The 18500-nt window shown below is 38.8% G+C and overlaps 1 protein-coding gene and 1 pseudogene across 4 annotated transcripts in view; one reads left to right on the forward strand and one right to left on the reverse strand.

Annotated features, from left to right (window-relative positions):
* Positions 1-18500, reverse strand: part of MIA3 (MIA SH3 domain ER export factor 3) — a 55078-nt gene that overhangs the window by 11143 nt on the left and 25435 nt on the right. For 2 of the 4 annotated variants that reach the window (XM_017869977.1, XM_017869978.1), the window contains exons 7-18: positions 13153-13284; positions 9972-9993; positions 8440-8528; positions 8106-8183; positions 7914-8024; positions 6499-6570; positions 6215-6319; positions 5416-5538; positions 5202-5313; positions 4223-4278; positions 4042-4132; positions 3728-3866 (exon numbers count right to left, since the gene is read on the reverse strand). In XM_017869977.1, coding sequence (XP_017725466.1) covers positions 3728-3866; positions 4042-4132; positions 4223-4278; positions 5202-5313; positions 5416-5538; positions 6215-6319; positions 6499-6570; positions 7914-8024; positions 8106-8183; positions 8440-8528; positions 9972-9993; positions 13153-13284 — 1130 coding nt within the window. Of the gene's footprint in view, positions 1-3727; positions 3867-4041; positions 4133-4222; positions 4279-5201; positions 5314-5415; positions 5539-6214; positions 6320-6498; positions 6571-7913; positions 8025-8105; positions 8184-8439; positions 8529-9971; positions 9994-13152; positions 13285-14235; positions 14521-18500 lie in introns of those variants that run through there. The other 2 variants (XM_017869980.1, XM_017869979.1) reach the window with 2 other exon arrangements.
* LOC108528259 (prefoldin subunit 5 pseudogene) lies at positions 16586-17629 on the forward strand (annotated as a pseudogene).

Consider the following 18500-nt stretch of genomic DNA (forward strand, 5'->3'; position numbering starts at 1 on the left):
CAAATTTCCCGACAGTTCACCACTCCATCAAAACCAACTAGGCATTCCACAAGACAATGTGATCACAATCTAAAAGACCAGAGAAACACACTCATAAGGGATGCACATAATAGGATTACCACATAGACTTTAAAACAATTGTGCCTTACATATTGAAGGAAGTACAAGTCAAGATTACACATTTCAGCAGAGGATTAGAAGCTATAAAAGTGAAAAATAGTGAAACCAAAAAGAACTCAATGATTTTAGCAGATTAGACAACTGAGGTGAGATTTTAGCACATTGGAAGATAGGTCAGAAGAAAACAACCAGAATGAAGCAAATTCAGAATGCAGGAGGCACTGGGTGAGGGGTAGGAGTGGGAGATCCTAGTATGTGTAACTGGATTCTCAGGACAAGTGAGAATGAGATAGAATTAATATGTGAAAAAAAGAGTCTCCAAATTCAAGAGATGTTTATAACCTCAAGCAGTATAAATGCAAAAGAAAAAGCAGGGGGGTAGCGGTGGAGGGGTGATGACAAAACCCTACATGTAGGCACCTCCCAAGAAAACTGCTGAAAACCAAAAGAAAATGACTAAAGGCAGCTAGGGCAGGCATAATACATTTGAAAAAAGAGAAAAGAGAAAATAAGAATGATAATAGATTCCTCAAAGAAATTTTAAAACCAGAAGATAATTGGTTATCTTTAAAGCGCTAAAATTAAACAACTATCAAAATTCCATAACCAGCAGAAAGATCCTTTTAAAACGGAGTCAAGGGGCTGGGCGCGGTGGCTCAAGCCTGTAATCCCAGCACTTTGGGAGGCTGAGACGGGCGGATCACGAGGTCAGGAGATCGAGACCATCCTGGCTAATACGGTGAAACCCTGTCTCTACTTAAAAATACAAAAAACTAGCCGGGCGACGAGGCGGGCGCCTGTAGTCCCAGCTACTCGGGAGGCTGAGGCAGGAGAATGGTGTAAACCCAGGAGGCGGAGCTTGCAGTGAGCTGAGATCCGGCCACTGCACTCCAGCCTGGGTGGCAGAGCAAGACTCCGTCTCAAACAAAAAAAAAAAAAGGAGTCAAAATAAAGACATTTCCATACAAAAGTAAACTCACTGAACCTGCATGAAAGTATATTCTTCAAGTAGAATGAACGTGATCCCAAATGGAAGACTGAAGATGTAGGAAAATGAAGGATGACAGGAACTATAAATAGGTGTGTAAATTGAGTATCAGCAGGTTAGCACTGTAAAAGACAAAACATTTTGTGGAGTTTGAGCTACACAGACCATTAAAATACATGACCACAATAACATCTAAGTCAGGAGGAAGTTAAAGCCCAGAAAGACGTAACTCCTCTATTAAGAAAGAGGTAACTATATTATGTCAGACTTTTTAATAAGTCCAGGATACATGCTGTGGCCTTTAACAAGAGGACAAGTAGAACAACTTGTAACCACCAAGCTTAAATAGAGAAGAGCAGAATCATTTAAAATACTCTAACAATTCAAAAAAATGAAAAAAGGAACACAGAACAGGCCATCAAATAGAGAGCAGATACCAATATGTAGATTTCAACTCAAACATATATTTAGGAATTACATTTAAGAAGCAAATGAGTACCCAGTCTCTATGGCTACCTATTTATTTATGCTACAACTCACTCCAAAAAAGACTTTTAGGAGCATAAACATTTGAGTAGGTAGGAGACTGCCAGGCAGAAACAATAAAGGACATTTTTACTACAGAGAAAACAACATACATAAAGACAAAGAGGTTTAGAGTGGCATGGAGGAACGGTTCAGAGTCTGCAGTTCAAGAAGCATCAGAAGAAACCTGCCTCTCCAGCTCAGGACTAGCTGAGGGGAAGTGGCCTCTACCTGTTAAGGAGTCTGGAATTCACCCTGAAGGAAATGGAGCATCCTTGATAGATTTTAAGCACATAATGACATGGACAAACTTGTATTTTAAAAAGTTCACTCTAGCAACTATATAGACAATCGGAACTGGGAAGAAGCTGTATAAGAAAGACTGGAGATGGGGGGCCGGGCGCGGTGGCTCACGTCTGTAATCCTAGCACTTTGGGAGGCTGAAGCGGACGGATCACGAGGTCAGGAGATCGAGACCATCCTGGCTAACACGGTGAAACCCCGTCTCTACTAAAAAATACAAAAAACTAGCCAGGCGACGTGGCGGGCACCTGTAGTCCCAGCTACTCACCCCAGCTGACTCAGCGGAGGCTGAGGCTAGGAGGGAATGGCCTGGCAACCCGGACGGCGGAGCTTGCAGTGAGCTGAGATCCGGCCCACAGTCCTCCAGCCCGGCGCGACAGAGCGAGACTCCGCCTCAAAAAAAAAAAAAAATTAGCCGGGCGTGGTAACGGGCGCCTGTAGTCCCAGCTACTCAGAAGGCTGAGGCAGGAGAATGGCACGAATCTGGGAGACGGAGCTTGCAGTGAGCCGAGACTGTGCCACCGCACTCCAGCCTGGGTGACAGAGTGAGACTCCGTCAGAAAGAAAACAAGGACAGGACAGGACAGGACAGGACAGGACAGGACAGGACAGGAAAGGAAAGGAAAGGAAAGGAAAGGAAAGACAAGACTGGAGATACGTGATTAGCTAGGGACGGGCATAAAAGATGACAAGGGCTTGAACTAACACAGTGACTTTAGGGGTAGACAGTAGAGTACAAACCAGACAAGGAGTCTGAATGAATGTTGGGGAAGTTGAATAAAATACTGCCACATCAATGGGTTAACTGTATAATGAAGAAAAACAGTTGCCATTTAAGTAATTCACATTACTATTGGAGGCAGAGAAGTGTTTTTTTTAAAAAAGTAATGAAATGGGGAATGTCTCTCTGAAGCAGAACAGGCATTTAGAACTGGCCTGAACAAAACCTGGAAAATCTAAACTGGCTGCTTGGTGAGCAAAGAATTAGAGAAAACATTAATGGCATAGTTTCAATATTTAATGGCATACAGCAGTAGCGGTCTAAGCATTTCAAAGAGTTAAGTTTGCTTAGCAAGAGAGGCCTTCTCACACACTGCCATATACACCAAAGATTAAAATATAAGAGCAAACACAAATATCAAGTGCCACAGATAACCTATTTTAGAGAATTCAGATGTTTTGTGGAGAAAAAACTAGAACTATAAAAATACAGCTTTCAAAAGGTGCCTGGCTCGAAATTTGAGACATGTATTTCAGAGGATTAATATCTAAATATACATGCCAAATAGTTTTATATTCAAAACTCCTAATATCTTTGCCACAATTATATTTAGTTTGAATATCTGACTCTGTGAAGTCCAAAACTAAATGCACCTGCAATAAGTAAATTTTCCTTTTTTGAAGTTTTTATTCTACTAAAACACATGTCATACAAAATCACTCAGACTTTTTCAAGGAAATTACATAATTGACCACAAAGAAAGGAAAGTGAAACAAGTGGTGGAGCCACAGACAAGGCATGGCTAGATCTTCCAAAGAGAAGCACTCCACGGCAGCACCTGTCGGCACCAGCACACTGCTCCCTCTTCAGGGAGCTACAGGCAACAGTTTGAAAGGGAAGAAAAATGCAGCTTATGAGAAACAAAGCAGAAAGAAAGAAGGACAAATTTATACTAATTACAGATGTAAAAAAGTATAAATAATCCTAAAAAATGATAACAGTATCTATATTAGTACACATTTATTTAGTCACATGACAATACAGTTCACAGGAAATGATGACAGTCTTACTTTTGCAAAGCCATCTCCTTCTGCTGATAGAGTTCATTCAGAATCTCCACTTTCTGCCTCAGGGTTTTGCATTCATCTTCCAGTCCAGCTTTGGCAGCTTGTAGTGAGTTGCGGTCATCTTTCAATTTCTTTATCTGGTCTGTAAAGGATAAAACATGGGAGTTTTATGTGTGTGCACAAGAACGTGAGAACTTGGTTGGGGGCTGGTGCTGAGAGAAATGAGACGAATGAAAGCAGGAAGCCGCTCTTTATCTTTCTAATGCAATTTTGTATCTTTCCAAGATATAGCAATTTCTTCTAAAGAAGCAACCTACCTTCCAGGTTACATTGAGTGGACACGGAAGCTCTTAGCTTAAGTTGTAAAAGTTTTAGATCCTCTTCAACTACCGATATTGCAGTCTGTGTCTAAAAATTGCAGAAGAGAGAAGTATTCACAAAAGTGAGGCATAGTAAAAGCATTCACAGGTAATTATGGGACTCTAAAAAGGATTATACCCGAGAGACATCCATCATCTGCTTAATCTGATTTTTCATCTTCTCATTCTGGTCACCTAAAAAAACAAAAGGATTTCTTTCATTGCTTTTCTTCCCTTGCTTTTAAATTCGTATTTTCTTGATTTACCCAAAACCAAACAATTGTCATGTTCAAACATTTAAAGAACAAACAAAAACAGAACAGGGTTAGACTGACTTTTAAGAGAACTGCAAACTTAAGACTGAAAAACTGAATTCCCATTTGTACATAAACATGTTATACATGCCATTCTTGAGCAAGAAGAAACATGTGAGATAAAGCTCTTTCTTCTCTCTCATATCTACCTCCATCTGGGCTTAGCATCTTATTCAGAAAGATTCCCTCCTATTCTCCTCCAGAATCTGCTACCAGGTGTGGTTTAAACACCCACTACACAAGCAATATCCAACTTGAGAGAGGGCATCTAGAAACATTGTCCTCATCAGTAAACACTGCTAACCTATAGCCTCCACTCTCATGGCCTTAGTTTATGGATCCAACCACTTCAGCACTCTCAAAACCAGTTGTGGTTTCTTTCATGGCCTTAGTCAGTTTATGCCTCCAACCACCTCAGTACTCTTAAAAAAACAGTTGTGGGCCTTAAAACCACACAGCTACTGAGATGACAAGTTTTAACAAGTCATCTTCATGAAACTGAGAAACAAGTTTCTACTACTGTATGTGTTCAATACTTAGAGGTGTAAGACATGACCAGTGCAGCTCCCATGCATCCTCCTAATCTCAATGTAAAAACAAAGTCAGTGTTCACTGCATGCTTATTGCTACACCACACCCTAGCAATCCACCTCTGCCCAGTGCAAGCAGACATACATTCAAATCCAATGATACGTGTTTACAACTAGAAAGCTTAAGAGGAAATTCAGCCAGGTGAAAAGTAGCACTGGTGCACTTAAAGACAGGAAGGCAAAATGGGTCCATCCTCCTTGGGACTGATCTTACCTCCCACTTCTCCATTTGCTAATTCATCTGAATCATTTCTACCTTTATTTTGACCCTCAGATTCAGATTCACACTCTAACCGATTCAACTGTGTAATGCAATTAGTCAAAGCCTAGAAAAGAAGTAAAAGGGCATTAAGAGTCTTTCCATTTAATTCTCCAGATTTCATGATAATTCACAAGAATTAAGCTTGTATTCATGAGAATGTACTTACATTAATATTATCATCCTTGTGAGTAAGAGCTACTTCCAAATCTTTCTGAGACTTCTCAAATGATTTGATTTGCTCACTGAGCTCAGCATGTAATTTACTCCAGTCTTCGATTTCCTGCTGCAACTGAAAAGTTAAAACACAAGATTCCCACAGGTTAGGGCTTTTGTACTGGAGACATTAGGACTAAGTGAATGAGACAGGGAAATAAGGAGGCATGCCTCTCCTTGGCCTATCCCTATGGGCCAAGACCTTAGTTAAGCGGGAGGAGAGAGTGGTCCCAACCCTCAGAGCTACAGTGAGAACATCAGAGCTGTCAAGGAAATTGGATCTTCTTTATTGCATCCTTCAGAAAATGGTAGCCAAGTCAAATAATTCACTTCCAGAAGGAACAGAAGGGCTCATCCTACTATCTCCCAAGTCCAGACTCCTGCTCATGTAACCTTCCCTTGGCTAGTGAAGCAGTAACTACTCAAAGGAGGGTTATAAAATATCTAACGCTTCGGTCTAAAAAGCCAGTCTATTAACCACTGGAGGCTACTCAAGTTAACAGCAATTGGTGTTTGACAAAACAAGACTACACACTCTGATAGCCAAAATAAATTGTACAGAACAGAAAATCGAGAACAGATAGAGAATGTATACCTACGCTCAATTTTGGAAGCATAGTTTAAACTTTGCATATCTAAGAACAGAATCCTGCACATATATTACCTTAAAAATAGATCTGAGAAAAGGCATTCATGAGGTATGATACCGGGTTCTCTATTTTACATGACCTACGACACGCACTTTCCTTTACCTGCTCTTTTTTCTTCTTAAGCCTAGCATTTTCTTCTTGAACCCGATGGCATTCAGACTTCACCTTCTCTTCACTAAGCTTAGCTTCATTAAGTGCAATCTGAACCTAATGCAAAACACTCCTATTAGTGAATTAATTCCAAAGAAAATCAAAAAAAGTTACTTTCCCTGCCCAACATTATGTAGTTCTCATTTTTTGCACATTTTAGCACACATCAAACTTTTGCTCTGCAATCAAACTATAATATAGTATTAACATCCTTCAGGAATTATAGTCAGCCTTACCTCTGAAAATTCTGAGGCATTCATTGAAATAGCATCCTTTAACTTCTCTATAGATTTCTTGTTTTCTGTTATCTGCCATGTAAAAACAGAACACAAAATGTGTATTAGGATTTCAGTAGAAACACTGGGATATGTACTGAAAAGAAGAAACATCAACAAAGTGTGTCCCAGAGCCATCCGCTATGTTTCAGGTAAAAGCAGGCGTTTCAGTTTTGCCCTAGGGAAAAATCAAGAACCTAAAGAGGTAAGGGAAAATAATCGAAGGCATAAATATTTCATGGCACACACAACCTTCCTGGTTAGAATAAAATGTGGTAGATGACCACACTAAAAGGTGAAAGAAGAGAAACTGAAAAAACTTTTAAGTAAACAGTTCAAATCAATGTGACTTTTTTTTTCTTGTAGCAAGAGAAAAAAAATCCCCAAGGTACTTTAAAAATGCTCTTGCCTTGGGAGGCCGAGACGGGAGGATCACGAGGTCAGGAGATCGAGACCATCCTGGCTAATAACACGGTGAAACCCCGTCTCTACTAAAAAAATACAAAAAACTAGCCGGGCGAGGTGGTGGGCGCCTGTAGTCCCAGCTACTCGGGAGGCTGAGGCAGGAGAATGGTGGGAACCCGGGAGGCGGAGGTTGCAGTGAGCTGAGATCCGGCCACTGCACTCCAGCCTGGGCGGCAGAGAGAGACTCCGTCTCAAAAAAAAATAAAAATAAATAAATAAATAAAAATAAAATAAAATGCTCTTGCCTAAATTAAAATGGTAGGACTGGAGTGAGAATAGACAGATCACCCATATAGAAGAATTCTAGATAATTTATGAAGATTCTGGCTCCTCAACGGGACGGAGCATAACCCTTTTTCACTGTGGGCTGTGTTAGCAACTTCCTTCCAAAGGGTACAATAATGCAAAAAGTTAAAAAAAAAAAAAAAAGTAATTTTACAGTGAAGAAATGTGGCAATACTACCTCAGTGAGGTCATCTAGATTAATAGGGTGTGGGATTTATGGGAACGTTCTCTACTATCTTTGCAACTTTTAGGTCATTCTAAAACTATTCTATTTGTAAAATGTTTATAGCAAAAAAAAAAGAAAAAACTTTTCAAAACAAAACAAAACAAAACACAAGGACTGTTCAACTGGGTTGTGGTTTCCTAGTTGTTCCACATGTTTCAGAGGGCAGAGCCAAGCAATATGACAATTACCGAGGGTTGAGAACCAAAATACTTCCTAGGCCCATAAGAATAACTTCTTGTGTAAGTACTTAAAATTCCACAAAAATGGACAGAAGTAGGTGCAACTTCCCTGACTCGTACTCTTACTTCACATAACAGCAAGGAAAATAAAGAGTTCAACTCAATCTACAAAAGAGTTCAAAACCCAAATTGTTAGTAACACTTAGAAGCAAAACTCTTACCAAGTCTTGATTCTTGACATTCTGTTCTCTCTCTGACTCTAACATAACACGAAGATTTTTAGCTGCATCACCCAGAATTTCATTGTTTTTTTCAAGTGTCTTAATTTTATCCTACAAAAAAGATATTAAGGTTAGTTATACCCATTACTTATACTTTCGTTTTAAAATGTAATCCCCAAAATAAGTTTTTACCTTAAATTTAATTGCTTCATCAGAGAGAATCATATTTTGTTTCCTGGTTTCCTGAACATGTTTCTTTGATTCCTTGATCTACATAAAATAAAGCATTCAGAATCCAGAAATATAAAGTATAGTGCTACCAGAACTCAATTTCAAGTGACTGACCTCTTACAGAGGAAAACAGTACTTTACACATATGACTGCTTAAGATCTGGATGGTTTATAGGAATTAATGAAATAATAAATATTATTTAAAAATACCATAGTAACTGAACTATAAGATAGGTGAAAATAATTCAAGCTGGGACCACGGGAAAAAAAAAAAAAAAAAAAAGAATAACTATACCTTCTGTTCATAATTTGACAATTTTTGTACAAGTTCTGTATTTTCTTTCATGATAATCTTCAACTTCTCAGAAATTTGCTGTTCCGTGACTGAAAAAAGAAAAAAATAATGAGGTTATTATGATCACTAAATGGAACTGAATTACCCAATGGATCAGCAGCAAAGACATGTTATCTGGCACTATCAGGAAAAAGAACTTCTTAGCATAACTATTATGGTTTTAAAAAGTGATATGGTTTGGGTCTGTGTCTCCACCAAATCTCATGTCAAATTCTAGCCCCCAGTGTACCCAGTGTTCAGGTGGGGCCTGGTGGAAGGTGACTGGATCACAGGGGTAGATTTCTCACAAGTGGTTTATCACCATCCCTGTGGTGCTGTTCTATGATGGTGACTGAGTTCTTGTGGAATCTGGTTGTTTAAAAGTATGTAGCAACTCCCCGCTAACTCTCGCTCCTGCTCCCACCATGTAAGAAGGCCTGCTCTCACTTTGCCTTCTGCTATGAGTAAAAGCTCCCTGAGGCCTCCTCAGAAGCATATGCCGCTATACTTCCTATAGCCTGCAGAAACATGAGCTAATTAAACTTCTTATAAATTACCCAGTTTCAGGTGTTTCTTTTTTTGAGACAGGGTCTTGCTCTGTTGCCCAGGCTGGAGTTCAGTGGTACAATCTCAGCTCACTGCAAACTCCACCTCCCAAGCTCAAGCAATCCTCCTGCCTCAGCCTCCTGAGTAGCTGGGACTACAGATGTGTGTCACCACACCCAGCTAACTTTTGTATTTTTTTTAAATAGAGACGGGGTTTCTCCATGTTGCCCAGGCTGGTCTCGAACTCCTGAGCTCAAGCAATCCTCCTGCTTTGGCCTCCCAAAGTGTTGAGATTACAGGCGTGAACCACCACACCTGGCCTTGGGTATTTCTTTACAGCAGTGAGAAAACAGATTAATACAAAAAGCAATCTGCTAACAAGAATAAGGACGTAAAAATACTGTTACAATTTAAGAAAAATATAATAAGAACCTTTATTTCAATGAGAGTCTAATTTATTTCCAAGATGGGAAATACAGTAAAATGTTATAGCTCAGTATTCCTCCCTGCATGAAGCATCTTTCTTCTCAGAAAATGGCATCACTTCAAATATGTCATTTGCAAAGAGAAACAGAAAATGCAGTCATGCTGATTGACATTTCTAGTCCTCAAATTATCTACTTAAATAAATATTTAATGTACTGACTAAATCATTAGCACAGAAACACTGGTCACATGGAATAAATTGGTACTACATCAACATTTAAGGTCAATCTGCCTCAAATTAATTATCTTCTCCCTACTCCTGCAATTTGTTCCTCTTCATCTCCTATCTCAGTTGGTAGCATCACCATTTCCTCTATCATCCAACCTGGCAACCTAGGAATAGTCAAGTTTTCAGAAGCTATAAGTCAGTCAGATATCAGAAGTCACTAAAACTACTTATATAAAACCAATATCAAACACCAATACAGAGGGAATAGTACAAAATAAGCCAAAAGATTTACCTTGATATACTCTACTCTTCACCTAGAAAAGAAAAATAAAATTAAATTTGATGTCAAACATTTTATTAACAGATGTACATAGTTTCTAATACAACTGTCAGAATTGTAACCAAATGAGTTTAATAATAGTTTGGTTTAGCATGAATCCACAAGATGAAAACAATTTAAAAGGTTAAAAAGCATTCCAAATGTAACCAGTAGTGATATGTTGTAGTCTGACAGATAAAGCACTAAGGTAAATATCTTACTCTGCAGCTTAAAGAGATGTTTATACATCTAAATGCGTGCCAGTTTTATGAAATGAGCACTTAATTTGAATAACAGAAATGGCTAATATTTTTGTAATAAATATTTTAACATTTTATTTATTCATTTTATTTATTTGACAGCTCCAAATAGCCAGAATGAAATCTAAAAACAATGACTACTCAAAAAGACTCTGAGGAAACAAAATTAAAGGTATGATCTTTGTACTAAGACACACACCTCTTTTGCTCACCAGAAAACATCTCAGAAATCCTATTCAAAATTGACTACTGGCTGAATTTTAAAATAATTCTATTAATACTTAGCTAGATCATTTGATTTTCTTAGACCACTAAAAACAGTGCTCATAAACCTGACAGGGAAGGGAAGACTGCTAGAGGAAAATGCATAAGCAACAAGAGAAATGACAACTATCATCTTCCTGAAAGGGCAAAACCCAAATCATCCCCTAAAGACAGTACTAAATTATAGGACAAGAAAATCTAAGCAGTAACTAATTTCTTAAAAAGAGTATTACTAAATTTCTTTGCAACCCAGAACATATTTTCCCTTTCAAATATTATGTTGATGAGATGCTAACACCAGTCCACAAATCATCCATAATCTCAGCAAATATAGTGTTTACATAATATATTGTATTACTGTATTTAGTAATTAATATACTGCATACATAATAATTACAGTATTTAAATCTCACTTATAATACCATTGTTATAGGAATATGCATTCAGAAAATTCCAACATGGAAAGAAATTACTCTCTCTCTAATGTCACGGCCTTGCTAATGAGAGTAAACTTCCTCTGCTCCATTTTACCCAAACTAACAGGCAAGTAGAGACCAAGGTTCCAAAAGTCAAGTGTTGAGGAACGGCAGTTAGGACACAGAGCCTATACAACTTTCTAAAAAATGAAAATGGCGTCAGAATTTTTTTTATTAACAAATAGGAGAAACAAGAGGGAAATGTAAAATGTTTTCACCTTTTCCCCTTCCATTTACCCTTTGATTCTCCTTTTTTATCTGAGGAAAAGCACCACGAGGTTAGAGAAGGCCTCATAGGAGAAAAGACCCTTCTTTTTAAGTAATTTTACAATCAATTGTGAAAGCAGAGAAAATTTATTAATGAGGATATATGTGATATAATTATGAAATCATAAAAAGAGTACTCAGTTTTAGAAAGATTGGCACACAATAATTTTGGCCATTTTAACTGTGAAGTTTCAATAGAAAGCTTTTCATCTGCAAAGTTCATTTACACAAAATAATCTTCTCCCAATTATGTTAAATAACTATGAAGCTGAATGCTACATAGTATAATCATAAATATGTACAAGTATGAGTATACATACTTACACATACATATGTTTAAGTCTGAAAGACAAATTCTGCACAGAAGATAAAAAAATTAATGGTGTGTCTTTACACAGGATATAATTTGTATTTCCAAATAAAATATATTTTCTGAGTAAAACAGTACATGATCAAATCAGAAAATCTGGGAAATACACATTTTTTAAAAACTGAAAACTCACCTCATCTCCTAGATATAAGAATTTTTATCATTTTGTTGTATTTCCTTGCAGCATTTATTTTCTGTGTGTATGTTGATGTAATATACAGTTTATCTATACCTTAAAGTCTTGGTTTCTACTTTTCTTCTACTTCATGTTAAATTGTATTTGTTGTGCCCCTATGTCTTTGAATTATATCAAGCAGCCTAATATCCCATTATATGAACATACAATAATTTAACAACTTTCCCACTGTGAATCACAGTAGGTTGTGTCAAAGTTTTCACTCTAATAAATACTGTTCTACTGAATGCTCTTATGTAAGATAATTAAAACTTTTTTTTTGAGACAGAGTCTCATTTTGCTGCCTAGGCTAGACTGTAGTGGCATGATCTGCCTCCCCGTTTCAAGCGATTCTCCTGCCTCAGCCTCCTGAGTAGCTGGGATTACAGGCTCTTGCCATCACCCCCGGCTAATTTTTGTATTTTTAGTAGAGACGGGGTTTTGTCTTGTGGGCCAGGCTGGTCTCGAACTCCTAGCCTTATGTGATCCACCCGCCTCTGCCTCCCAAAGTGCTAGTATTACAGGTGTGAGCCACCACACCTGGCCATGTAAGATATTTAACACATGATCGGTTATTTCTTTCTTTGTTTTTTGTTTTTTTTTTTTTGAGATGGAGGAGTCTCACTCTGTCACTCAGGCTGGAGTGCAGTGGCGCATCTCGGCTCACTGCAGCCTCCGCCTCCCAGGTTCAAGCGATTCTCTGCCTCAGCATCCCGAGTAGCTGGGATTACAGGCATGTGCCACCACACCCCGCTAATTTTTGTATTTTTAGTAGAGATGGGGTTTCGTTATGTTGGCTTGGCTAGTCTCAAACTCCTGGCCTCAAGTGATCTGCCTGCCTCGGACTCCCAAAGTGCTGAGATTACAGGCGTTGAGCCACTGTGCCTGGCTGACTGGTTATTTCTTTAGGATTGATTACTAGACATGATATTAATACAATATAAAAGGCTATAACCATTTTTAAAGCTTATGATACACATCATGAAACTATTTTTCAGGATGGCTCTAAGAATTCCTAGTTCTACTAACAGTGTACATATGACCTACCTAATTCTTTCTTTTTTTCCTTTGTGATTTGAAATAAAGACCCACCTAATTCTTAATATTTAGATTTTGATATAAGGGACATATAAACTGAAGTTTTCCCATTGAGATTATACGTGTTGTCTTACCCACTTAAGAATTTACCAACACAAAAATTATACTAAATTATTGTACAAGGTTAGCTTGAATTAAAAGCATTAATATATGTTCACATTAGAAACTGAAAAAGAAACAAAAGGGCCGTGATTATAAAACCACACTTGAATTTATGAGTTAAAGTATGCATTAATTTACTCACAACAAGGACAGTTCTCCAGAAGAAAACGGCAAACGAAACAATTCCCAAGAAGGCAGTGATAAGTACAGGTTTCCATGGCAATCCATAAAAATCAGGCCCAGGCTGAACATCATCAGGCAATGTAGCAACTAGCTGAAATGGGCATGTTAGAAATAATGAGAAACCTTAAAGAAGCTTACCATAAAGCAGTCACAAAGACTCATTCATAAAAATTCTAAACCAACTCTATCAGATACCTATCCCCTCAAAAATCTTCAGTAGCTCTCACTGTTTCAAGAAAAATAGGATACCGGGAGTCTCACACTTATTGTCTGGCTTGTTGTGTTCTGAAGTACTATGAGTCTGAATGTCTTTAGGTTGGGCATATATTTCTAGTTTACAATAGACCCTGATACAATATGTTATCTAAAACATGGCTGGAATCTCTCTGCATCACACTTTTCTCTTGAATAGGTTGTTTTTTATTGCTGAAAAACCACATAAGATATAAAACCTTATATATATAAGTAACCAACTTTTTATGGTTGCAAATCAAACCAATATGATGATAATGAATACCACAAATACTGTGTTATTCCTCTAAGATTTAAAATCTTAAATCGACTCTTACAAAGAACAAATGCTAAGTTTGGATAGCTCCTGATAACCGATCTAGATAAACCGCTTTGAATTTAGTGCCTTAATTCTAAACGTTTCCTTGAAAACGGTGCATTAAACACCTGTCTGATCTATGCTGTTTCCATAGCCCTCTACAAGTACACTGCCATACTGGCCCCATCCCCCAACAGAGCCGGGGTTATGCGGAAAAGACCTGTAAGCCCTCTGTGTTTTGATCGTGACTTCACACCAGAACATAAAGTGCTGTAACTTCGTAAGTACTAAAAAAAAAAAAAAAAAAAAAAAGGACGAAACCGTCTCAAATACACTTCCACCTGCCTCCCTAAACAGCACAGAAACGTCTTGCTTTCCTCGGATCTGACACACTCCATTTCTCCTTTGCACAATCAATGCACCCACTCTGCTCAGCACTCATCCACCCGCCTGTGACAGCTTGAGTCCCTCCCTGGGAATGGGGACTGTCACCTCCAGCAGCTTGGCTATGAAGGCTGCGTAGAGCACCGACAGGGGTCCCAGAAGTTCCGGGTCCCCCGGGGTAGCGGTGATAGAAGGCACAGTGGCAGGTACTGAGTCCATTGTGTAGAACAGCTGAATGCAAGCGACAATTCCCAGGGGGAATGGCACTGGGTCCCCTGTCTTTCAGAGCGTCCTCCTCCGGAAAGGCCCCAGTTCAGGGGGCGGACTCTCGGATTGAACTTCGCCTTCCACCGCTGCCGGCACTATCGCTTTATGCCGCCTACAAAGCACGTCATCAGCCACTGCCCCTGGCGCATATCAAGGCACCAAAAGAGTTGGCCCGCGAGGGCGGGGCCAGAGCGGACGGAACCAACTCTCGAGGGGGCGGGGGAGAAGAGCGAATGGGGAGCGGAAGACTCCAAGTAAGGGAGGCGGAAGTGACTGACGCTTCCGCCAGGAGCCTGCGACTTACAGAGCCCCGGAGTAAGGAGGCAGGGATTTACGTAGAGGAGGATTGTGGGCGGCAGCTGGGGAAAAGGAGAAAGGCAGGCCTCTCGTGCTGGCCCGGAGCTGACCCTTCCGGTCACAGCGTGGAAGGACCACCGCTCAGATGGGGCGCCGCTGCCGTGCGCGGCCTTTCTTCCTTGCCCATTCAGTCCTCTGCTTAGCGTTCCGCCTCCCGACCTCCATTGCACTGGCTGTCTCACATTCTTGCCGACACTCTTATTAAAAAGCCTTACCCAGGAGTCATCTCATCGTGTCACCCCCATGCACCTGGGTTCAGTTATGGGTCCCACTTTTTTTTTTTAGATGGTGGCTACGGGAAAGGGGAGGGAGTCTCCCTATGTTGCCCAAGCTGGACTCAAACTCCGGGGCTCAAGCCATCTGAGAAGCTGGGACTACAAGTGGCCGGCCACATCTTAAGGTTACATGACTTGTGGAAAAGGACAAGGATAATGAATAGTATGGAAATCACGTTCCAAAAGTTGAAGAAACCGGGGACATTTAATCTGTGGGGGAAAAAATGGTATCTGTAGATAAAAATACCATTTTAGACCTTTAAAGGTTTATCTTCGAGTTGAATATAAAGTCAACTCAGAAGAACAATCAAGCAAGAACACGCAGGAAAACCCTAAGAAAGAAGATAGATGAAGGGTGTGGTACAAGAGGAGGGCAGGATCTCTAATAACAGTATGGTACTGGCCCAAGAATGCAGACCCACCATGGGGCAGAATAAAAAATCCAGAAATAGACCCCACTGCACTGGAAATTTGGGATACAGCAAGTCAGCTGGTTAACAGACTTTTTAATAAGTGGTATTACATATCTAGATAACAATATGGAAAATAAAACGATCTTTTTCTCATTGTTCATAAATTCCAAGTTAATCAGAAACCGGAATGTAAAAAATGAAAACAAGTAGTTAAAATTGAGTGACTGTCTCTGTGTATTATGTGAGTGGGCAAGACCTTCCTAATTATGTATCAAAATCCGAAAGCAACAAAGAAAATGATTTGTAAATTTGATTACTGAAAAACAAAACGCCCAACCCCATCCACAAAAATTGCAAAATAATCCAAGTTTGGCAATGGTAACCTAAGAAAAAATATTTGTAACATATTATGAAGGATTAATATTCCTAAAATATAAAGTGCTTTACAAATAAGAAGATAGCCACCAGCAAACCTATAGAAAAATGGGCTGAAGTAATGAAGAGATCCCAGGAAAAGAAATGCAAATAATTTAAAAACATATGGAAACATGCTCTGCCTCACTCATAATACAAGAAATACAAATTGACCCTACAATGAAATATGATTTCTCACTTATCTTGGCAAGATCCAAACATTTGACAACACACTCTATAGGTGAGAGAATGTGGAGGAAGCAGGCACTCTCATTCTATGCTGATCTCTATATAAAATCATACAACCCCTATGATTTGGCAACGTTTCCAAAAATAACTTGTATATTTATCTACTGACTCAACAATCCCACTTCTAAAGATCTATCTCAAAGATACTGGGGATATAACAACAAATGCTGAAAAAATATATGCACAAAACTATATTATTCCAGCATTACTTATAACAAAAGACTAGAAACAACCAAAATGGCCATGAATGAAAGACATATTGAACACAACAAAGTATACTGTGAAGCTATAAAAGAAAGTAATTTTATATACTGCTAGGGCATGCTGTCAGAATACATTTTTTTAAAGGTAGAGAAAAGTAGAGGCTACTACTTTTATCTAAGAAAGTCTGGATTTTTTTCTTTATAGCTTTGAGGGAAATATGACATTCAATACATTATATGTTTTTAAAGTACACAGTTTGATCAGTTTTGCATATGAATATGCCTGTGAAACCATCATCACAACCAACATAGTGAACCTCCCAAAGTCTCCTTATTCCCTTGGTAATCTCCTGCTCCTTTTCACCCCTTCCTGCCCCGAAACAGAATTTCTGTCATAATAGATTAGTTTGCATTTCCTAAAGTTTTATATGTATATAATAATGCACCGTTATATTTTCTCTGGCTTCTCTCAGCATAATATGAAATTCACCCACATTGCTGCACATATCTATAATGGTTCATTTGTTTTTATTGCTGAGTAGCATTTCATTGTATGGGTGTGCCATAACCTGTTTATCTGTCATCTATGGATGGATATTTGATTTTTTCCAGTTTTAGGCTTTTATAAATAAAACTTCCAAGACTATCATGGAGATGAATCTGCCACAGCTAGAAATGCTCGAGAACCAGCTGGACCAGGAAGTGGAGTTCTTGTCCACGTCCTTTGCCCAGCTCGAAGTGGCACAGACCAAGTATGCAGAAGCCAAGGACTGTCTAAACATGCTGAGTAAGAGCAACAAAGGAACAGAATTACTCGTCCCACTGACGAGTTCGATGTATGTCCCTGAGTAGCTGCATGATGTGGAACATGTGCTCATCGATGTACGAACTGGGTACTATGTAGAAAAGATATCTGAGGATGCCAAGGACTTCTTCAAGAGGAAGACAGACTTCCTAACCAAGCAGATGGAGAAAATCCACCAGCTCTCCAGGAGCACGCCATGAAACTGGCTGTCATGGAAATGATGAGTCAGACGATTCAGCAGCGCAGAGCCCTGGGGGGAGCTCAGGCTACTGCTAAGACCTGAGAGTTTGGTGCAGAAATGGGGCAGAGGGATACCCCTTGGGCGTGGCTTCCTGGTGCCAGGGAAGGGAAAGGTCTTATGTTTAATGCCAATAAATGTGCCAGCTGGGCAGAAAAAATAAACTGTCAAAAACATTGATCTACAAGTCTTTCTATGCATGTATAATTAATTTTCACTTGGGTAAATGTGTCTCGGGTAAATGTGTCTCAGGTAAATGTTTAGGAGAAGAATGGCTGGATCGTATGCCCAGTGTAGGTATACCTTCTTAAGAAACTGACAAGCTGTTTTCCAAGATAGCTGTACCACTTCACATCCCCACCAGCAGTGTATGATACTTCCATTTCCTCCACATCTTCTCCAACACATGGTATAATCATTTTTTTAAATTTTAGCCATTATAATAAGTGTGTAGTGGTAACTCATTCTGCTTTAAATTGGCATTTCCCTGATAATTATGCTGAATATTTTTTAATGTGCTTACTTGCAATTGGTATATCTTCCTTGGTAAAGTGTAATTTTACTGTATTACATTTCTTTAGATGAATGTTGAAGTCAAATATTTTATCAGATAGATGCTTTGCAGTGACTTTTTCCCAGTCTGTAGTTTGTATAACAGTGTTTTTTAAAGAGATGTTTTTATTTTGATTAAATCCAAATTATCAAATTTCTCCTTTATGAATCATACTTTTGATGTCAACTGTAAGAAATCTTTGCCTAATCCAAGTTCAAGAAAATTTTCTCTTAATTTTCCTAGAAGTTTTATAGTTTTAGGGTTTACATTTAAGTCTATGATCCGCTTTGAGTTAATTTATGTACATGATGTGAGGTATGGATCAATTTTTTGCATATAAATATCTAATAGTTTGGGTACCATTTGTTGAAAAGACTTTCCTTTTTCCATTTAATTGTCTTTCCACCTTTGTCAGAAGTCCATTGTCATACATGTATAAATCTATTTCTGGATTTTCTATTTTGTTCCAATGGTCTATTCATCTGCTGTCTTAATTACTAGAGCTTTATAATAAGTCTTGAAATTACATGATGCTTGGGCTATTCGAGGTCCTCTGCATTTTCCATATGAATTGTAGAATCAGCTTGTCATTTAAAAAA

This window comes from Rhinopithecus bieti, unplaced genomic scaffold (genome assembly GCF_001698545.2).
Source record: "Rhinopithecus bieti isolate Rb0 unplaced genomic scaffold, ASM169854v2 scaffold_1673, whole genome shotgun sequence".
NCBI lineage: Eukaryota > Metazoa > Chordata > Mammalia > Primates > Cercopithecidae > Rhinopithecus > Rhinopithecus bieti.